The following is a 23,883-nucleotide window of genomic DNA, read 5'->3' on the forward strand; positions in this document are numbered from 1 at the left end:
CTACCATACAGTTCACGAGCTCCGGTTAGGGGCTGGAGATTGAAACATACAAAGACACAGACAGACAGAAAGAGACATGGACCTCTAGTCACTGGTAAGAAGACCCTTATTCAATAGCACCATGGAGGCTTATATACCCAACAGTCAGGTGGGCCAACAGGTAAAAACCTTATCCTCTGATCCTCAAGGCCATGGTAACATGTGCTCGTGAAGCAGAGCTGGTAAACAACTTTGACACAGCTTTCAGTAACTCAAATCAGAAGGAAAGTAAAGATCACTAGCAGGGAAGAGCAGCTGGAGGCCAGGACTCCAAATGGTCCCAACACATATATTCAACTGCCCTATTGTGTCCAGAAAGCACTGTTTCCTTATAATCATCCACTTTCTCTAAATCTCACAATCTTTTCACTTCCTCTTCTACAATGATCCCTGAGTCTTGAGGGGAGGGTTATGATACAGATGTCCCATTTAGGGCTGAACACCTCACAGTATCTTATTCTCTGTATTTTGGCCAGTATTGATATCTGTGTTAATCACCATCTACTGCAAAAAAGAAGCTTCTCTGATGGGAGTTGAGAGATGCATTAATCTGTGGATATAAGAATACATCGTTAGTTAATCCTACTGATCTGTGAGCATGGAGATCTTTCCACCTTCTGCTATCTTCTCCAATTTCTTTCTTCAAGGACTTGAAGTTCTTGTCATATAGGTCTTTCTTTGGTTTGGTCAGAGTTACCCCAAGATATATTATATTATTTGTAGCTATTGTGAAGGGTATTATTTCCCCGATTTCTTTGTCAACACGCTTATCATTTGTATATAGGAGGATTACTGATTTTTTTTTAGTTAATTTTGTATCCAGCCACTTTTCTGAAAGTGTTTATCAGCTGCAGGAGCTCCCTGATAGAATGACCCTGGGGTCATTCTGTATACTACAATATTATCTGAAAATAGCAATACTTTGAGTTATTCCTTTCAAATCTGTATCCCCTTGATCTCCTTTGGCTGTCTTATTGTTCTAGCTAAAACTTCAAGTACTATATTGAATAGATATGAAGAGACTGGACAACCTTGTCCCTGATTTTAGTGGAATTACTTTAAGTTCTCTCCTTTTAATTTCATGTTGGCTGTTGGTTTGCTGTATATTGCCTTTATTATGTTTAGGCACATTCCGTGTATCCCTGATCTCTCCAAGACTTTTATCATGAAGAGGTGTAGCTGCAGAGTACAGAAAAACCATGTTACAATCTACAGACACAGAGAAGTAACAAGAAGGGCTCAAGGGAGGACAGAGAAATATCACTGTAAAGAAGAAATAGAATAGACATCACAGTAGATGGGTATGTGTGTGAATGGGGGTAGGGATGGGAACAGGGGGGGTCAGGTATGGAGGTGGAAAGAGACAGTACTAGGAAAGACAACTGGAATCAGGGGGCATCTCTGGAAAGAGTTAGAGACCCACTGCAATGGAAACTCTCAGGATTCTGTGAGGGTGACCCTAGATAAGACCTCTAGCAATGAAACCTGACCTGGCCATCTCCTTTAACCAGGCAAGACTTCCTGGGAGGATTGGGACACCAACCCAGCCATAAAACCTTTGACCCACAATTTGTCCTGCCTACAAGATGTGCAGGGTAAGGGTGGAGCAGAAATTATGGGAGTGGCCAATCACTGACTGATCCAGCTTGAGACCCATACCATGAGAGGGAGCCCATCCCTGACACTGCATGGGGTACCAAAACCCAGAGCCTGGGTAGTCCAGAGACCTAAAATAGAACTAAACATAACAACTGGCAAAAGCCAATGAAATGAGTCCTAATGATATTCTGTTATACTATAGTATTTGAGTATAGTATTGTATATGAGCATTGTATATGTATAGTATAGCATATAGCATTATAGTATATAGTAAATATATTCTGTCCCTCATTTTAGTCTTTACTACACTATGTTCTTTAACATTTATAATCTCAGAGTGAAATGCTGTTTTGATGGAAAAGACCCACCTGACACCATCAGTCTCTCCATCAGTGGTGGGTGGCACTCTTGCCTTCCAGGATCAGAAACCCCACATGTTCCTGTGACCCAGTCTTCCTTCTCTGTGATCCTAATCATGTGCTATGCAGATGCCTCATGCTGCGAATCTTACCACCTTTTAAAATTAATTTTATTGAGCTCTACATTTTTCTCTGCTGCCCCCTTCCTCTCCCCTCCTTTCAACCCTCTCCCATGGTCCCCATGCTCCCAATTTACTCAGGAGATATTGTCTTTTACTACTTCCCATGTAGATTAGATCCATGCATGTCTCTCTTAGGGTCCTCATTGTTGTCTAGGTTCTCTGGGATTGTGAATTGTAGGCTGGTTTTCTTAGTTTTATGTCTGAAGATACAATAGAGGAAATAAACTCATTGGTCAAAGAAAACATTAAATCTAACAAAAGCTTAACACAAAATATCCAGAACATATGGGACACCATGAAAAGACCAAACCTAAGAATAATAGGTATAGAAAAAGGAGAAGAAATTCAACTCAAAAGCATGGAAAATATATTTAACAAAATCATAGAATAAAACTTTCCCAACCTAAAGAAAGATATGCCTATGAAGATACAAGAAGATTACAGAACACCAAATAGACTGGATCAAAAAGAATCCCCTTGCTACATAATAATCGAAACACTAAGCATACAGAACAAAGAAAGAATTTTAAGAGCTGCAAAGGAAAAAGGCCAAGTAACATATAAAGGCAGACCTATCAGAATTACACCTGACTTCTCAATGGAAACAATGAAAGCTAGAAGGTCCTGGTCAATCCTTATGCAGACATTAAGAGACCACGGATGCCAGCCCAGACTACTATACCCAGCAAAACTGTCAATCACTATAGAAGGACAGAAGAGCAAATGCTATTAACCACTGAGCCATCTCTTCAGCCCCTTAGGCTGTGTTTCCATATAACAAAAGCTAATGTGATTATGTAAGTTGGTCTAAACATTAAAGCAAGTTCTCTAGCACAGTTTAGCACAGTTTCTCCCAACTTTTCTTGCCTCTTAAAAAGCTCTGTCTAGATTTCCTTCTTCCCTTCAGTCAGTCCTCTCTAGCTCTTGACTCAGCTCCTATTCTGCTTTTAGCTGGCTTTCTGGTTAGGACACTTTGCATTGTTTGCTCGTAACCATTCTTTTACTTCTGTGTTATGAATAAAGAGAGAAAATTGGTGTGGGTCATGTAAAATAAATTCTAATGTCAGTTCAAAGTAGATGATCAAATATAACTTCATCTAAATACCTCCACAGGAATGGGGATGCAGAAATGTTTGAACCTTTTATGGGCAAAACCAAAACTAAGTTATCCTATCAGGAGTATTGTGATCTACACTAGAGTCAGAATAGAGTATCATTAAATAATATGGGAAAAATTGAGCCTGGCTTAGGTACACCCTTGTGATAGAGCCAGACATAAGGCCTACTTACCTGAGAGGACACAGCACATAGGTAAATTGTCACGTGTTATTTAAGCTTACATAGAAGCTGGCTGTGGAAGAGGGTGGTTTTCCCCATTCAAACCCAGGCATGCTTGTCTCGAAGTGTCTCCAAGACTCCTTGTCCAGGGACAGTCTGGCCCCCTAAGCTTATGACAGGGACAAAGAAAAATAGAAAAATAACCCCAAAGTGAAAGCCATAGTTCTCCTGAGAGCAGCTTGGAGGAGAATGTGACTCCAACAGACAGTATTGATTATCGCATGGAATGAAAATGGCTGCCGTGGGAATGAGAAGCTGGAAGCTTAGAGTTTGAGACTCTTGATTGGAGACTCTAATGTGACTCTTCTTTCCCAGTAGATTTCTATGGGTGCTGTATGGCTGTGATTTGAGGTCACCTTTATTTGCTCTCAATCAGGCTACTCCAGTTCTTTCTGTTGGATGCTGTGTCTGATTTGACGATGTTTTGCTGTCTGCTACTTCTATTATCTGTTTCTTGCTAATAATTTTTTAGTTCTGCTTGCTACTTGCTTAATAAACTCATGAGAAATTGAGTTTGTCTATTCTCTGGGTCCCAGTAAGGGCTGCTGCGTAATGACTTCTCAAAGAATTACACTGTGGCTAAAAAAGTATGTTTTCCCCCCAAATATTTAAGCCATAAACGTAGATATCACAGAACACCAAAACAAAGTAAGTGCCCTCAAAACCTGATTTAAATGAAAAAAAGGCAAAAGGAGTGCACTTTAAATCATTCTATTAAGAAATTCAACTTAAAAAAGTCCTTAATACAGTACATGGAACAAAGTAATTTGTACAGATGTCTAAGAGGTAGAATTCTTACTGGGTAAATTTTAATTCTTGGTAATTTAGGAACAAATTTCCTAATGAAGTCAAATTTGAGTAAAGTCAGTCATATCATATACTTTCATTTCAAACCCTGAGTATTAATATAATTCAGTTTGATACTACTAAATTGAATGGTGTGTAGACAGCTCAGGGTGAAATGTAAAATCAGCATGTACCAGGACTTCTATAAATGCTGTGGGAAGCCAGTGACCTAAAAGTGGTCAGGGCATCTCCAACAAATAAGCAAGCAAGATGTTCCGTTTGAAGCATTCTTTTCTGATGAGGGAGCATTTGCAGGTGTGGAGGGGACCTTACATGTTTGGCAGGATTCCACTGCTTAAGGTCCAAGTAACAAGGATGAGCTAATTGAGAAGCACAACATCGCTGTGTTCAGTCCCAGGTGAGGTGTGCATGTTCCAATCGATAAAAGACTCACAGTTGAGCGCTGGAAAATCAAACTCTTAACATTTTCAGAATTTAAATTCTGAGCTTCCAGTAATGATCGCCTTGAGCATCATGAGTGAACGTCACACTCTGGAAACACAGGAGGCCATAACTAACACAGTGCCATTCTGTCTTATTAGGGAAGGACAAAGATCCCAACTGTCTGGCAATAGGAGACTGGCCAACTTAGCCTTCAAACAAACACGTGACACACAGTCATTAAAAGGGGTTAAGTAAATCTCAGTGTTCAGTCTATATCACAATGCCCTTAAGTGCTTTTCTTTAATGAAACTTTGAAATCATTATGTGAAGCAAAAGCAGTCAGAACAAGCATCACATGCATGCTTCTAACTGTATGAAATATCCTGAACAGACAAATCCAGAGAGAACTGACTAGTGATTGTCAGGGAACAGGGTGGTATGGTGTTGTGAGGGGCAGGGTTTCTTCTGAGGGTTGGCCTAGCCTGCTTTCTATTGGTATTATAATCACCATGATCAAAAGCAACTCGGGGAGCACAGTGTTCATTTCATCTTACAACTCACAGCCCATGAAGGGAAGCCAGGGCAGGAATTCATGGCAGGGATCTGGAGACAGGAACTGAAGCAGAGATCATGAACACGGCTTACAGGCTTGTTCTCCATGGCTCACTTAGATTCCTTTTCTATACAAAGCATGGCATCTGCCCAAGGTGGCACCAGTTTGAAAAGACTGATACATAATTTTTCACCCTGTAAACTTTCTGAAGGTTCAGTGTGAACTTCAGAAATAAACTAAGTTTATTTACACAAGGCAGGCCTGATTACTCAAGCTCACAAAAATGCAATACCTGAATTTTAGAACCTAATGTGCTTAAGAAAGTATTTGTGCTTTTAAATTAGAGCAGCTCTGTCTAATGAGTCCTCATTTGAGTGAGTAATCATTTTAATGCATTTGCACAAACACAGGACATTGTGCTCTTGCAGCAGATGATGTTCTCATTAACTGGAGTGGGACGTGAGGCGCACGGCCAGGGGAATTATCTCTACTGTGATGCAGAAGCCACTCTCTTGCCACCAGAGCTCATGCTCCAGGGATGTTTTTTTTTGTGGGGGGAGTAACCATTCAGAGACATTTGTTAATGATACTTTTGATTAGAAACTCTGCAAGTCTTTAAATATCAATAATTTAATAAAACTAAAATTTCAATTTCTCTATTGCCTAGTTCTAAGGATTTAATGAGTAAAGCAACAGTTTAAAACACAAGGTGGATCTCTGTGAGTTCAAAGCCAGCCTGGTCTACAAGAGCTAGTCCCAGGATAGGCTCCAAAGCTACAGCAGAGAAACCCTGTCTTGAAAAACCAAAACCAAAACCAAAACCAAAAAAAAAAAAAAAAAAAAAAAAAAAAAAAAAAAAAAAAAACACCCAAGAAATTAAAAAAAAAAAGTTTGCACCGGCTGAGTAGGGCAATTCATAGATAGTAGAGAGGTAACTGCCTACACTAGAGATTGGGCCTTATTTAGGTGCCTTGAAAATAAACAGGATATATGGGGGGGGGGGGATAAGCTAATGGCAGGTCATTCTCATCCACCCATAAAAAGCACCACAAACCAACTCTTCCTTATGACACTGCCAATAACAACTTGCCATTCCCACTCCACCAGAAACACTATTCTAAGTATAAAGACAAAAAAGGCTTGTTACTTCATATAAATATAAAAGGTACTTATGAAAAAGTACTTTTGATTTTTGCTTTTGATAGTACATGTTTTAATTCTAAAGTTTGGGTTTTAAAACAAGCATGAAATGAGATAAAGTGCTTGGGAAATTAAGCCTTTATTTTTAAAAATGTCTTGGGGTTTATAAAATGGAGAGCGTGTAGTAACTAGCAGCTGGGGTTTGATGAACAATGAAGAACAGGTTGGATGTTGGCACTGCTTGGGTGAACCTGCTTCTTGTATTTGACGTTGACAGGAGAAATCTTCAAATACAATCTCAATCTTTTTCACTCCGTTATTGACTCAGTATCTTTGAGAATGTATAACTTCCGTAACTCATCTGTTTTTCAATGGTCTAGACTTTTTTATTTGCATAGGGGAAGATGACATAATTTCAGAACTAAAGGTGCCCTTCTGAGTAGGCACTGTAATGTCAACTGAATTTGAAAGATAACAGACTGGGGTGATTTAAATGACAATGGCCCTGCTAGAGCTTCATGGTTGAATGCTTGGTCCCCAGTGGCACTGTGTAGGAAGGATTAGCAAATGTGGCCTTGTTGGAGATGTGTCCCTGGGGTTGGTGATGGTCATGGACTCTCCATAACTGCAAGTCTCCAACAAACTTTCTTCTCTAAGTCGCCTTGGTCTTGTACTTTGTCTCCGCAACAAGACAGCTGACCTTCATTGACTTTGGAGCATAGCTGAGTACAACTACGATGTTTAAGAATACACACTTAGAAAATGCCAACTATATGTTATTTTCAGTCTGCTCAAACTCTTCATTAGAAACATTCTTCAAAAATTTAATATATATCAATATTTGATGACAGTCTTTTAATTTATGCATTTCTAACCAGGAGTGGTGGTGCAGGCCTATAATCCTTCATAAGATCCAGTTTAAAAAGGAGAGGGGAAAAAAAAAAAAAAAAACCTAAATTTAGAGTCCTCCAAATCTCCTGACATATAGCACCCAGCCCTTCCCCACTATTCTTTATTATCTGCTTCACTTTCTCCATTTTATTCTACATGAAACATCTGACAGTTTTCTTTCTAAGTACTACTTAGTTCATCTAACATGATGAACTCTAGTTCTATCCAGTCTACCCACAAATGACATATCATTGATACCAACATTCCTTATATAAATGTACAAAAATGTTATTATGAAACTCATCATTTTGTAGATTTTCTGATTTCAAAAGATGAGCAAACTGTGCCACACATGAAGAATGATGTTTGTCTACAAACCTAGAATGGCTCTTGAAAACTAGGCAATACAGAATTATAGCAAAGATATAAAATATGCATTTAGATCATAGGTACAATTAACCAACCACATGTAAAATACAACCTTGGACTTACTACTCACCGAGTATAAGGACCAACAGTGAGGTGTAAAATGTTACACTCTGTTGTAAAATGTACAATCTGTTACACTCACAGTGGCTTTCAATTATTCACATGGTGAACTTTAAGCTATGGTAAATGTGTCAATCTGTTACACTCACAGTGGCTTTCAATTATTCACATGGTGAACTTTAAGCTATGGTAAATGCTCAACAAAAAGACTGTCACACACTCTAAACATATCAGATTTCAACATATAAACATGGTTACATTTTGATTAATATGTGTTTTTATTTAGTTTCATGAAAGTATTATACATAATTAATGTGCTAAGCAAATTGTTAAACCATGTATCTGATGCAATTCCACTATGTAGCCATTTTAATAGAAAAATAATAAAAGGTTACATATCTTATTATGTTGGCAACTGCTTTGTTGAGCATCGGAATAAATTGTATGCTAGTAGCATACAAATACACTGAAATAAAACATAGCCAACACCACCACAAAACCAAAGAATGATTTAAATAAAAAAAGATTTTAATGAAGGGAAGCAATAAATAATAGATTAGATCTACTTGGGAAATTGGCTAACAGTGGGTTAAATACAACCAAGTGTGAGATAATTTCTCAAGCATTACCTTATTCACTATAAAAAGCAACATATTAACAGAAGACATTCACAGATTTGCCTCAGTAAGAACTATGTAAAATGAACTAAAAATGAGTAGGTGTTCAAGGTCAGCCTGGGCTTCAAGAGATCCTGCCTCAACATTCAACTCCAAAGCAAACAAAGGAACCAGAGAATGGGGAGGGGCTGTGAAAAGACTGGAGACATGCTTCCACAGCAATAGGGTGAGTATGAAAATGTGCCTGAAACTCACCATCAGTGTCTAAACCAAGAAGAGCAAGAACAAAGGAAGACCATGTGTGTGCGGCTCGATAACCCACTCTAAAGCAAAGCACGCTAGGCTAGGACTTGTCTTTTGGCTGCTGACCTTCTCTTATAAAAAAGATCAAATTTTATTTTCCATTCCATCCTTGCTCGTAACTACTACTGAATACTGTCCAGAATCTGAGATTTTTTTAAAGCCAGGAGTCCACACACAAGATATACATTATTTTCCTACAGATTCTCTTACCAGATAGTATGATACAAACCAAGTGAGTTTAAAATCAGGAACTAACACTGTCATTTGAAGTAAAACTGGTTCTCATTTCATGTTTGTCTGGTTCTATACTAGATGAATTCTATTTTTAAAACTTGGTTTAAATCATGAGTCAAAATCAAACCCTAAAAAAAAAAAAAAGACAGAGCAGTAGTTTAATGAAAATAAACACAACAGCAGAGTTAATTGGGAAAAAATTTAATAAGCATCAAATTCACTATACATTGATAACTGCAATACTGAAATTGTGAAATTTTAAATATTTTTTTCTCAAAAAAAAAAAGTTAAAGATTTCTTCTTCCTGGGACATGTGGACAGAACTAAGCATCAAGTGGCCAGTCCAGATTAGTTGACATTAATGTCTAAACAGCTGTTCACATTTCATCTCCACGAGGTAGACTGTGAACTGCTTGTATCTCTGAATTTCAGCACAGATTTCACGAGACAATTTATAGGAATGTCAAAATATTTGAAGTGCAAACTCAGAAAGCTTGGCGCTGGGATTTTGTTTTGTTCAGCTTTACTTCAGTGCACTTAACTTGAGGATACAGCAAGTATTTTCTTTCCTAATTCCTTGGAAAAATACTTCTGCAATAAGACTTGTTACTTCTTTACTGTAACTGGGTTGTTTTTGAGAAAGATTATCAGCTTTGTGGTCGGTTTCCCAGTTGGTAAAAATCTATCAAAAACACCATAATATAATTTGTAAGGAAGAGAGTTGTTGGTCGAGGGCTGCAGGATCAGGAAAGAGACTGTACTTCTTAGCTGTAAAAGAACACGCAGATCTAGTCGTCTGCAGATGACCCCACACAAGGCTCGACTGTCCTGTACAAACGAGCCGATACTTGTCTACTTCTGCTGCTTCCAGGCTACTGGTAATCGGCGAGAGCTGCACTGCAGGAGTTTGCTGGTCCAATTTTAAGAGTCCAATGTCCTTTTTGTGAATTCGGCCCATTGATATCCACATCCCAGACAAATCAGTTCAAAAGATGGAAATCAGGGCAAAGACTCCATACAATAAAGCACAAGGATATGCCACTAAAAGTTGTTGTCCGTCCATGGCTAATGCAGAAATAAAAATTTTGGAAGCAGAAAAGCTACACCAGCCAATAATCGTTGCAGTGAGAAGAATTCCTACCATTCCTCTGCAGCGGGAAAAAGCAAACAAAAAAGATGGGCAAGATGAGTAAGATTAGATACTGAAAACCAATCCAAACTACAACTATACCCTATTGTGAAGGAAGGGATTTTTAATTTGTTGTTTTGCAGAAGAGGCACAAAAGCAACCCCACACTACCACAGATTATGCATTTGTGGAAACCACAAGGCTTAGCACAACTGGACAGCAATGGATAAGCCTCAAGACATTCTGAAATCCACATATAGACATATGAAGAAACAAGACTATTTTGTCAAACTCAGAAATGTAATTGTAGTGACTTCAAGAATACCCAACCATTTAATGTAAACAGTGTAATTATCTTGCTCCTTTAAGCTATTTCCCTGCTTTGGCATTATTATACTTGGGTTGGCTTCCTTTGCTGAACGGTGGGTGTTTAGCATGGTTAGAATGCTCAATAGCTTTCAGGATCTCTCTCCACTCACATCAGCATTCCCATTCCCCACTACTACATATGTGTTTCCTAATCATATGTTCTCAAGAAGCCCAACTGCTTCAAGATTAACAGAACCAGAACATCAAGGAAGCTAAACAGAATTTTTATATGAATGAACTGAACTTTTTTCCATGTGTTACTTAATCACAACTATTCACTTCATTGTTGCTATGGTATTGGTAAACTCACAAGTAGTACAACTTTTGATCAAAGGTAAAACTGAGATAATACAGAAGACTTCAAATCTCAATTTCACTTTCACTGTTAATCACCCCAAACACACAGAGCAGAGTTCAAATCTATATGAGGCACAATAGATAGGTTTTCTGTATCGGGGTTTTCTCTCAAACTGAAGATGAAATAAATCCCACTATATAGAACTGGCCAACTAAATCTGAGTTTAAGATCAGTACTTACTGTAAAGAAAATACCACTGCAAAGCTGGATAGCAGGATCATGGGAAGAAGACAATACCCCAGGACACTTGCCACACAACCAAATGAGACACCTGTCATACTCATTAAATTTAACAAACAAAACATTCCTAAACATCCAATTGCACTGATTCCATATACGTAGCCAAATTGGATTTTGCCAGCCTATGGAAAAAGAAAATAGATTAGAATAAAAACTGTCATTTGGGCCTCATTGCACATTAAATGATGCATGTATAAAACACTCAATTCACAAGTATCAAAGTCTATAGAGATGCATTGGAAGGAGACAAAACAGACAGGTTTCATACTCTTCTACTTTAATAAAAAATTTGTTTTCACAGAATATATTCTGAGTACACTTTTTCTCCCTCCCAATCCTCCAAGATCCTCCCTACACTACTCTATATCCTTTCTTTACCTCTTTAAAACAAACACACACAAACATACAACACATACATACACACAAACCCACAAAACCACAAAATTGGAAACCAAAATATTCAAGCTAAAGACCAACAAAAAACACCCCAAAAACCCCAAAAAACCAAATCAAACCAAAACAATGTCCAAGTACAGTTGTATAAAACAAAGTCTACAAAAATACCATTGAGTTCCTTTTGTGTTAGTCCTCTCTACTCCTGGGCATGGGCCATTCCATGAAGTGGGTTAATATATCCAGTGAGAGTCTACTGGAAACAACTAAATTTTCCCTTTCAATTGAGTATCAATTGTAGACAGCTTCTTGGTCAGGAGCAGAAGTCCATGTCCATTTCTCCCTCAGTGCTGGGATCCTGTCTGGCTTGAATCTGTGCAGGTCCTAACTTCAAACGCTTCTTAACTTTGATATACCACTTCCCAACACAGATATTTCACTGTATTTCTTGTTGGCATTTAAGCTTGGTATTCAACTGAGCAAATAAAAGGGGAAACAATCTAGGAAAAGTGAAAAGGCAGGGCCCAGGGAAGAGGCTAAGGAAACCAGGTGAACACGATGGAAAAGAACCTTTTCCTTTTTATTGTTTTCCCAAATTCTACGTTGGATTCCACAGTTCTTTGATTAAAAACAAAAGCATACACCTTGGAAGCTCTACTTTATATAAAAGATACTATCTAGGCATGGTGGTAAAAACCTTTAATTCCCAGACTTAGCAGGCAGAAGTAGGCAGATCTCCAAGTTCAAGGCTAAGGCGATCTACATAGTGAGTTCCAGACCAGGCAGGCTACAAATTATTGAATGGTTTTCAGGCAGCAGTCATGAGCTAAATTATAACCTTCCCACATGAAAAAAATTCTCATGAAAACGAGAGTGCAGAGAAATCCCAAACAGGATCTTTGCTATGTGAAACTTTTGGTATATAAGACTAAATCTTGAGACCTTTGCTGGACGTGGGGTTTACCTGTAAATATCTGATATAGGCTGTGGTAGTTTGAAGAAGCTAAGTTCACCAATGAGTGAATTAATGGAGCAATAAACAATAAATTCTACCTTGGACAGTGCTCTTAGCTTTGCAGAACATCGCTGTACACCCCATCCTCTATTCTGAGACAGCGTCTCACTCTAATCCAGACTGGTCTCATTACAGGTATAAGACTCATGCTCAGCTGCTTATGTTTCTTAGTTCAAAACAAGCTAGGTGTGGCGGCACATCAAAGCAACCCTGTTAGGCGAGTGGGCAGCACAGGGTTAGTATCCACAGAGGGATGTGAAGGACTCAACCACCGGGTCAAGGGCTAAGTTGAGAGCTTTGTGTAAGACCAGGTCTTCCATTTTCTATCACTTGCATTTTAGCTCTTGTGATTCAGACCGAGTGAAAACAAAGAGCAACTCTTTCTTTTCAAGGACTTTAATATTCCTGGGGACTAGGAAGGAGACAAGACCTTACCATTCTTTAATATTTTAATTCACTAGGAGTGAACAGGAAAGCCATATAATAAAACACTGACCTAGGGCTAGACATCTGTTATGGTTAATTTAACATCTGACACAGCCTACAATCTCCTGGGAAGGGGTCTCAATGACTGCTGTCCACATCAGGTGAGCCTGTGGGCAAGTCTGTGGGGGAAAGAGATTGGCACAACTGCCTGCCTTTGTGTTCTGAGCTGTGTAGAAAAGGTGAGCTGAGGGGGCATGAATGCATCTATTTCTGTCCACTCTAGACTGTGATGGAATAGATTATCTGAAGTTGTGGGCATCTGACATCTAGGCAGTGATGAACAGACTGGAACTGAGAATGGAGCTAAAATGATCACTTCTGTTTTAAGGTCCCCAGCCCTAAGTTCTCTCGGTGTATTACCACACGACATAAACCAAACCAGGACAAGTTAAAACAATAAAACCACTACCTCTATTTTCTTTTAAAAGTGGAACAACAGTAAAAAATATTGTCAATTTCTTTTTTTGGGGTTTTTTTTCTCATTTTTTAATTAAAGATTTCCATCTCCTCCCCTCCTCCCCTCCCTTCCGCCCATACCCTCACTCCCTCCCTCTCCAGGTCAAAGAGCCATCAGGGTTCCCTTCACTATGTTAAGTCCAAGGTCCTCCCAACTCCCCCTAAGTCCAGGAAGGTGAGCAACCAAGCTGACAAGGCTCACAGTGAGCCCGTCCATGCTGAAGAGTCCAAGCCCATCGCCGTTATCCTTCTTAAAAATAGGAAATTCTGATGTTTACTTTTTTCTCATTTTTCCCTAATAATTGGACTACTTCTTACAAGACATTTTTTTTCTTTGAAACAGTACCTTATATGTAACCCAGCCTGGCCTAGAATTCATAATATTCCTGCTTCAGTCTCTCAAGGCTATGGTTACAGCTGTATTCTGTCGACTACATTTGGCTAAAAAAATGTTGCATATGTTGTACAATACTTCCTATTGATAGAGAACTAAAGAATTCGTATAAATTCCAGAAACTCAATATATCCTAAAACCTACCAAAGACTGAGTCCCAACATCTTCTGGTAGAATATTTAGAATCCTTCTTTAGTCTTACCAGTAGCAGCGTGGCTCCAAAGGCAAGGCAGAACACCACAGGTCCTGCCAGGTCGGTCTCGTTCATAATGCTGCCGTCAGCCACTCTCAGGGGGTGCAGCACCGTCAGCGTTTTTTGCCAGATGTGATCAAAATTGATACCCAGTTCTAAGATAAAGAGAAAAGAAGGAAGTCAGAATTTGTGGTATGCTATTAGCAGTTTTATAAATTTACCTAAAAATTTTACATTTGAAAGCTCATTACTCCACAGTATCAAAGACAAATAGCTACTCTTTCTGTTTCAAAATAGTATTCAGCACTGGACACTCCTGTTAGGAATTTTAGGATTTGTGATGTTTTCTAGAATCAGTGCTGGAACACGACACAGGAACAAAGAGGGTGCAGCAATGGTCAATGATAGTTTACTCTCCTCTGGACCATTCTACATGATGCTGAGTCCACCGATGCCAAACTTCTGCTTTAGAAAGGATACGGGCATGGTGAAACAGACACACTCTACCTTATATTCAGAGGACAAGAACATGTGGACAAGGCTAACGAAAGGATTCTTTACCTGTGGCTTCAGGAATACCCATGTACCCCATGGAAGCGGATACAATTATGGCCCTAGGCATCTGTGTTCAGATTTCTACAATATTATTTGAGAACCACCATGTTTTATACAATCAACAGTTTTATTAGTTTATTTCCACACAGAACTATAAATACAATTCTAATTGCTTTCATATCATCTATGGGCAGAATATAATTAATAATCTGAATAAAAGCCGATGCTCAAATTGCTATATTAAATATTACTTCTTCAAAGAAATGGTCCCTTTTGGCCCAATATAAACTCTCCGCTTAATAAGTTCCTGACTAAAGGCTAGCTATGCTATGGTTTTTCATAGAGAGGAAAAAAATCTCCAACTCAGGCTTTGTTCACAAAACCAACTGGAGACCAGGGCATATGCTGGGCACCTCTAGTCTCAAAATCCAACCTCTGAAATGCTCTGAAATTCAAAGCTTTGACACAATGTAGTAGTCAAGCTGTTTTAAGCTAAGGATGATATCAAGCATTTGTAAGGCCGAGAAAGGAGGACTGCTGCAAGTTTGAGGTTAGCCTTGGCCTCACAGCACAATCCTGTCTCAGGGAAAACAAAGGGAGCGGGTAGCATTTCAGACTTTCCAATTAAGGATGCCAAACCTGTGAAGCTGTTTTAAGCTAAGGATGATATCAAGCATTTGTAAGGCCGAGAAAGGAGGACTGCTGCAAGTTTGAGGTTAGCCTTGGCCTCACAGCACAATCCTGTCTCAGGGAAAACAAAGGGAGTGGGTAGCATTTCAGACTTTCCAATTAAGGATGCCAAACCAGTGACGTTTACAGAGATCCTGGAAAATTCTAACTACTTTAAAATGGAAACTATGTCTGGCCTCATGCTTTCAGACAGCCTGAACCATTCCATCCTACCTTCTAACAAAGGAGGCTCCTCCTCAAAGCTGTCTCCATAGAATTGCTGAGGTGCAGTTGAAGGATAGGCTTGGGTTGGTTGATAAATCTGCCCTGTGTATGTTTGCTGTGGCTGCATCATGTCTGGAGGGACAAAACGGCCTTGTTGCGAGTAGTCATAGCCAGCATACTGCCTGTATACAAAGAAAATTTGTAAGTTTTACTCTTAGTATTTTAACCAATTGACAGTATTCCCAGATTCTTTTTTTTTTCTTGACAGCTAAAGAATGCTTAGTCACTTCCAAACCTCTCTCTAGGATATTCACAAAGAAACAGTGCCGAGACCACGACTGACAGGTTGACAAGGGTGTTCTCACAGAGAATCCTCTTATGACCGTCAGCATTTATATGTCAGCATATAAGCGAACTATCACACGATATCATCATGATATCAACAAATAAAAACAAGTCAGGATTATTTTCTTCCCCTAGTGACACAGAAAGAATGTCACAATATATTCTGAAATAAATGTATGCTGCAGATGATAAATGAAGGTCTGAGATGACAGACTTGACTCTATTTTCCACAATTTGGATACAAATGGAATCATTATTCTTTCTTACACTTCATAATATGATAGTTTGCAAATGAGAAGACCTGTGCAAGAAACATTAGTTTCAGACTGGGGGGACAGGGCCCAAGCATGTTCATTAGGACAGCGTTCTGAGTATAACACAATGTCCTCAGGCCATCTTGTGTTTGAGTCGAGCTTTAAAATGTTCAAAGTGATTGTACATTTGAACTACACCAAGTCCCAGGTCTCCAGGAAGAACTTTGCCTTGGCATTTCAGTGACTAGGACGGACCAGGACTGCACTAGAGTACTATCTGTAAATACCTGTCTTACCACATGTCCAGCATTTCAGTGGACTAATCTAATTATATACTGAGTGGTATGAAGTTAAAATAATTATTTTAAAGATATTTCAGAAAGAAAGTCCTAGAAATACTTAGCCAACTTATTTTTGATTACTTCTGGTTTCTATTTGAAAAATGCAAAAATGTAATGATAGCCATTAATATTAAGATTAAAAAAACAAAATTTAAATTGTCTTAAATTTAAAAAATTAAAGCAATGGTAAATGTTCAGCTACCCAAAGTCCTTTTTAGAGATTTTAATAGTACATACAATGTATACTTGCACAATACAGTTTTGTCATTCAATGTGGAATCTGTTACTGTAATAGCAAAAGGAGAAAAATAGCTGTATGTAAAGATAATGCAACATGTGCATAAGGAGTTACTATGTATCTGTTAAAAATGATGAAGTAATTTCATGTCTACCGATAAATAACAATCAAGAAATAGTGAGGGAAAATATAATGCTAAAAATATCACATATTGTATACTTTATAGAAAATAAACATACTTTTTAAAAAATGTTTATTTATTTACTTATTATATATACAATATTCTGTCTGTATGTATGCTGGCAGGCCAGAAGAGGGCACCAGACCTCATTACAGATGGTGGTGAGCCACCATGTGGTTGCTGGGAATTGAACTCAGGACCTTTGGAAGAGCAGGCAATGCTCTTAAACGCTGAGCCATCTCTCCAGCCCCCCAACACCCGATACTTTTCTTGCACTATCTCCAGGGTATACATGAGAAACTTCTAACCACAGCTACTGTTAAGTAAGGAAACCTGGAACTAAAAAGATGCAGAGTGCTGAATTTTCATATAGACTGCTGTACCTTTAAATATGTCAGGCAGGATTTATTATTTATTGAGATTAGCTGGTGATATAATCCTGACTTGTTGGCAAGCTGTGCCCACCATGCAGTAGTGAAATAACAGTTATGGGAATAACTATTTCTGATTGGATATGTGTTCTGCACAACAGGCAGGATTTCATGTCTGGTACCATAAACTTGGTCAAAAGCCCATGGCTGGGAAGATCATAGGCGATAGGGGAACCCAGTACTGTTCTTTTGTTGAAAGCCCATGATTTTAAACTACATTCTGAACATTTATGTTTATACCTATAGACTAGTGATGCTCAGTTTTGGTCAGAGAAAGTTTTCTTTTGCAGTGAGTAGTGGTTAATTCAGAGGCTCACGACTAGTCAGAGTGCCAACTGTAGAGAACACTGAAGGCCCAGCTGTGGTCGGGCCACCTAGATCAGTCTCCCATCACTCAAGGTTTAGAGAACTTCAGAGAAGGACAGAAAGAATATAAGACCCAGAAAACATGGAAAAGCTGTGAAATGCTGACTTCTGGATGTGACCTGAGTGTTGCACACATAAGCTGACAGTCTCTGGGGTTACCTGAACAAGCCTGCACAAATTCTACCATGGTTCAGGGAGGGGCCCCTAAGACTCCACCTTTATTGGCTACTGGCAGCTGACAGCTGAGGGAATAGTCTTTTTTTTTTTTCAGGACACACCTACCAGGCAAGTTGTTCATGACCCATGTGCATATGCAGTACTAATTAGACTCAGGATGTTATTAATAACCATAAAAAGAGGACACGCAGCTGGGAGAGAGATGACTAGAAGTTCCAAGGAGCCAGAGAAAGGTGGTGAATGGAGACGACCAATACACACTGTCCACATGTAACAAGACTTTCAGAGAATAAAAAGGCTAAAATCTAAAAGTCAACTGCTAATTCCAAAGTAAGCTACTGCAATAAGGAAGTACATCTTAACTACTGCAAATGTCCTAAACACACTTTTTACTATATGCAAAGCACTACTTAGTAAGTGTTTAACGGTCTCATATTAACTACAACTCTATGAAATGGGCCTACTATTGTCCTTACTATAAAGCTATGTAAACTGAAATTTGGGTTAAAATAATTTGCCCTGTGGTGCCACAATTAAAAACCAGGCAATTTAACTCCAGTGGTCATCAACTCTTAATAACTAACAAACACCACTTTGCAATCCTTCTTTACACAGATTACTTCAAAGTTACATTTCAAATCTGCAGTTTTCCAGCTTTTCTGGAATGACAACATGCTGATATCTTTGAGGGGCACACCCACTCTTACAAGAACAACCTTTATCAGGGTTAGCTAGTTGAGCTAGGATAACAATTCTCTTTTCCTGATTTAGTATAATATGCTGTTGGGTTGATCTGTTAGTATTTATCAGAGTCCATGATATCACAAGAAAATTTCCACACATACGTTTCTACAAGTTGATTAAATAGATTGTAGTCTATTCCTGGGGGAAAGCAGGGAGAAGGAGGGAAGGAGGAATACAAAAAGAACCCAGAGAGAATAGTATAGCTAACAGTTCTAAATGCTTTAGTCTTAGAGTTCCTTCAGGAGCTTTAATTATCGATATTCACTATCAAGGAACTTAGATGTTTAAAATATTTATTAATTCATCTGGGTGGTGACACACGCCTTTAAGAGGCAGAGGCAGGAGGATCTCTGTGTTCGAGGCTCACAAAGTGAGTCCAAAGACAGCCAGGACCATGACAAAGAGAAACCATGTCTCAAAAAGAAACAAAATAATAATAATAATAATAATAATAATAATAATAATAATAAATGAATTCATTTAACGTAACATTAGAATAAAATAGCTCTAGTGTATCTAGAACTGACTCCATAGACCAGTCTGCTGGCTTCAAACTCATAGAGATCCACCAGTCTATTGAATACTGGGACTATAGGTATGCACTAACATATAATATATGTGTGTGAGTATTCAATTCTAAACATTAGAAAATCACATTTGTTAAAACTGTTCCCAATTTCATCAAGAATAAAATGTTCGATTCCTAGGAAGCTATTGAAGACGAACACTAGTTTTCCAAAATCCTCATTTTGTCTAAAACTTGGGATTGGTGATTGGTAACAAGTACTAGCAGCTATTTTCCTTGAAACAACAGGTTCATTTACTTATCTTTGAAAGATTATCTGCGAAGTACAAAATTCTGACTAAACACAGTGTGTCCATTGTTTCAAATGAACATGGTCCCCAAGAAAAGCAAGTGGTTCAGTGAGCAGATTAAGCAGCCTGTGTATCTTCCTAGAGACAGTGTACTTTCAGTATGGAAGAGAAGTGTTGTGTGACACCCAGAACTAAAGAGACGTGTACTAAGGGCCAGAACTGAATAACAATCATATTCTTCTTGCTTCATTGGGGAATCCTTAAATGAAACTGCCTTACTCTACCTTCTCAAGCAGATGGTGACGAACTGAATAACAATCATATTCTTCTTGCTTCATTGGGGAATCCTTAAATGAAACTGCCTTACTCTACCTTCTCAAGCAGATGGTGACGACAAGCACAATACTAGTTCCTTATTCAGATTCAGGTACCAGCAGGACAAACATTATTTTTGCAACGTAAGCACAACTGTTAGTGTATTTGAAAGGCACAAAATAATGTTGCTATGAAACTACTTCTGAATTTAGAAGATCTCTAAAATGTGTCCTATAATCCTGTAGAGCATGGAGTTCACAGTAAGCACTACTGATTACAAACCAAAGGTGCTACAAGCAAGCCCTCCCCAGAGGTGGGGCTGTCATCCCATTTTCCAAATGCAGTGTCAATGAGACTGTACTGTGGGGCTTACTGCAGTCCTGCCAGGACCTGTTCTCACCAATTTGAGTCACGGTGGACTGCAAACCAAACTGTGTTATGGCATGCATGGTTTTTACAGCAACAGTTTCATAGCAGGCAAAGAAACATATGCTAAATCAGCATTGTCATAAGCTCTGTGTGCCATTGTAATAAGCAACAGCAAAGATAAAACCTCTTACCACAGGCTATCTACTTATGTTCATAAAGATATTATCAGATAAGTTAAAGGTAAAAAAATATAACAACTCTCGGTTTCTTAAAAATAAGTGATTGGGCCGGGCGGTGGTGGCGCACGCCTTTAATCCCAGCACTCGGGAGGCAGAGGCAGGCGGATCTCTGAGTTCAAGGCCAGCCTGGTCTACAAGAGCTAGTTCCAGGACAGGCTCTAGAAACTACAGGAAACCCTGTCTCGAAAAACAAAAACAAAACAAAAAAAATAAGTGATTGGTATTACTATATAAAAATTTTAGGGGCTTATCTATAAAACTACATGGGATCTACTCATATGATATGGTAAAATACAAGTAAGAGGAACCCATAAAATATCAAAGCTGATCTCATGGGCAACTGCAGAACTGCAGCAAGGCTAACAAGTCAAACTTTAAGGCATTCCAGTTAGTAGGTTCTCTGAACCTAGACTTTTCCTAACTAAAGTTATCACTGATTTCTGTTAGCAAGTTAGCGAAGCAAAAAGAACATTAGTTGGTAAGCTGAGATAATATTCAAAATATAATTAGGTGGCAGATCTATTTGCAGGCACGTATAGAAGCAAATGAATTTATTTTTTCAAGAAAGCATTGGAAATTCACTTGTATTATTGCTTTAGTATTCCTTTTGTTTTTCCAAGCATAATTCATAAGCCTGTGTTCCAGCTGATAGCTATGGCTAGGTACAGTGTCTCCACTAGTATGAAGTGATGCTTACTGGCACATGAGTTGGTTACAATGGGAGGAGAGTACTCAGCAACACATAACTGCCATGTGGAAAAGCGACATCAGATGACTGTAGAGTGTAATGAGAGGACGAGTCAGAGTTAAGTTACAGAAACACGGTCAGGACACAAACTGGAAGGAGATTATCCTGGAAAACTGCACTCCAATTGCAAAACTTCTAATAAGTTTAAAGACAGAAGATTATTCGGCCAAAAAAAGGCCGACGTACAGTGTCAGGCTCTTCAAAGTTCTGTTGTTTAGGGATTTTTCAGGCAGACTCAGATCAAAGTTACATCCATTTGCTCGCAAATACACAAAGATCTCACTAAAATATATTATTTTCTAATTCTGCCCAGTTAACCGATTTGGAAGAAACAACCTGCATATAGTTGAGAACTTAATAGAAAGAAAAATCCTAATTCATGGAGGGAATTTTTACAAACCTCTTTTTATTCAACAGGTTAAGTAGGAAGGTATAACACACACACACACACACACACACACACACACACAAAACTTATCTATGCCTCAAATTAAGTAGATTCAAATAACCTTTGGGTTATAAAACAGCCAGAATTTTCTCTGTACTTAAAAAAGTTTAGGCACATTTATTTACACATACTAACATAAATACATTCTAGTCGAGTCTGTATCTCATGAACTGACTGGACTCATAGCTTTCCTTTGCTCTTGTCCAGCAAGAGTCTTCATGAAACTGAATTCAAGATCTACGAATGTACACCAATGACACATAAGTTGCATGAAGTTATATGCATGTTTATACAGGTATGTATGACTATATCCATGCAATTCTGGAAAACAGGCCCATCACTGCTGTAAGATTCTCAGAATATAAGACTACCTGAAAAGGGGTAAGCACAAGACAGTCCCTTGTTCAAGAGGGAGACCAGTAAGATTCATCTCATCATCCCAAGGGACTAAGGACAGGTCTAGGAGAGACTGGCTGAAAGCCTTCGAAATACCCCAAACACCAGAGATTAGAGAGGATCTTATTGTTAACAGTTCAGAACCTAAAGTCTTTGAATTCTCTTCTTCATCCATAAACTGATCACTTCTCTGGTCCCAGCCATCATACCTTAGTATGAAGAGTAATTGCCACATCAAAGTCACCAGGTGACTCATAGTGGGGAGCATACACTGTTAACCTGTGTCACAGAGCTCCTTCAATAGCTGTTCATAAAGTCTGAAATCACACTGACTCACCTACCAAATAAGCTATCAAAAAACTTTTTTAGTGAATAAATTAGCCTTTTATTCTAGGTACCCAAAGCACCTACCCAAATATTATTTCCACTTGTAAATATTATTTCGACGGGCTACTTATCTTTCTTTGGCACACTAGAAGACTTTCTTTCAGAAAATAACAAATTATAAACAGGTTAACCCCTTCATATGCTAACCAAACATCATATCTTTTTCTAGGCAAAAAGAAAGAAGAAAAAAAAAATCACATTCCTGAATAGGACTAAGTTCACATATCCATTTTTTTTAAAGGTAGAATCAGGCATTCTGAATACATTCTTCCGCTAATTATAGACTAAGTAAGCTGCCAAAGCTGAAAAGTTACTTGCTGTAGGGTCCTCCACTTCCTCCATAGTCATAGGACTGCTGAGATTGCTCGTCGATACTGTAACTTGTTTGGTAGAAACCGCTGTTTAAGTTGTCAAAGCCTGACATTGCAAACGATCTGCAACAGGAGAGAGAGGGCAAACACTGTTTACACGCTAGGTCCTGCTTGATTTGCCTGTGGTCTTCTGCTTAAGCGAACGCCCCCAGAAGACAGAAAGCGTCTCTGGAATCGGGAACCACATCTGGAGGGGCCTGAGCGTGGGGTGGGGGATCCCAGGAGACCCTTGGACCCTGGGGAGCGGATGGGCCCGAGGCAGGGGCGAGATCCTGAGGAGGCGCCGCTCCACAGAGAAGGAAAACAGGGGCGGCGCGGGCGCGGCCCTGGGTCTTGAGGAGGACTGGGGGATCTGGGGAAAGACCACAGCCCGCGCTAACTGACCAGGCAGCCGGCTCGCACAACTGATGCCGGAGGCCGAAAGGAGTACACGGGCCGGGAACACTCACCGAACGCTCCAGCGGCGGCGGCGGCAGCTCCAGGGGCGCCTCGTAACCCCCCAAACACAGTTCCAGACCCTGCAGTAGCCTTGTTGCTACGTGTCACCGGCCAAAGAACTGCTTCCGGGGCACGCCCGCCCGCGCAGGCGTGTTAGCAGGCTTTGCGCCGTCGGGTTCGGTTGACCGCCCCGGTTGTACGTGTGCGTGTGTCGGGTGGGGGCGGGACTTACCGATGCGCAGTCCTGATTGATTCGTCGTGTGACGGGCCAATAGGAAGCAGGGAACTGCTTCCGACAACTCGGTTTGCTGCGGAGACTGGGGCGCGCCGGCGCATCAATGGCTGGCTGCTAATGCGGAGGGAGGCCTATCTTTTGCTGGTGGGCAGGAGGACGGACAGAAACGCTGGGTGACTCGGGCGTCGCCCCGGATTCTCTGGACTCGCCGATTCAGGCGCTGCATTGAGGATTTTATATCTATTCTTTAGTCGTTATAGCACAATGGCTTTGCTTTTGTGAGTCTTACATTCATTCTGTGTTAGCAGCTGGAAACAGTCCGGTCTGGCACCAATAATTACTAAGTGCCACTCATTAGCAGCTGTTACTGTGAGTATATTAATAGGACAGGTGTAAGAGAATGACCATATGCCCAGCTCCCATACTGTGTGAACTGTCTAAGGCTTGATACTCTCATTGTTTCATTTAATGTCTTTATCATTCACTTGCGTACAGAGTGCATTACACAAGTTGCTATCATTTAATGTAAAAATGGTGCAGCCATATTTATTCGTCCTAAGAAGTAATATTTATTATTTGACCAATAAG

The 23,883-nt window shown here is 39.4% G+C and overlaps 1 protein-coding gene across 1 annotated transcript; it reads right to left on the bottom strand.

Annotated features, from left to right (window-relative positions):
• Window positions 1-9,159: 9,159 nt before the first annotated feature.
• Yipf5 (Yip1 domain family member 5) lies at window positions 9,160-23,231 on the bottom strand. Its single transcript, XM_038331193.1, has 6 exons — window positions 23,072-23,231; window positions 22,566-22,685; window positions 15,466-15,638; window positions 14,017-14,162; window positions 11,011-11,192; window positions 9,160-10,122 (listed from the first exon to the last, which is right to left on the bottom strand). Exons 2-6 carry the CDS (start codon window positions 22,673-22,675, stop codon window positions 9,960-9,962), a joined length of 774 nt encoding a protein of 257 aa, XP_038187121.1. The 5' UTR covers window positions 22,676-22,685; window positions 23,072-23,231; the 3' UTR covers window positions 9,160-9,959.
• Window positions 23,232-23,883: the final 652 nt, after the last annotated feature.

The sequence above is a fragment of the Arvicola amphibius genome, chromosome 5, assembly GCF_903992535.2.
Source record: "Arvicola amphibius chromosome 5, mArvAmp1.2, whole genome shotgun sequence".
Classification (NCBI taxonomy): Eukaryota; Metazoa; Chordata; class Mammalia; order Rodentia; family Cricetidae; genus Arvicola; species Arvicola amphibius.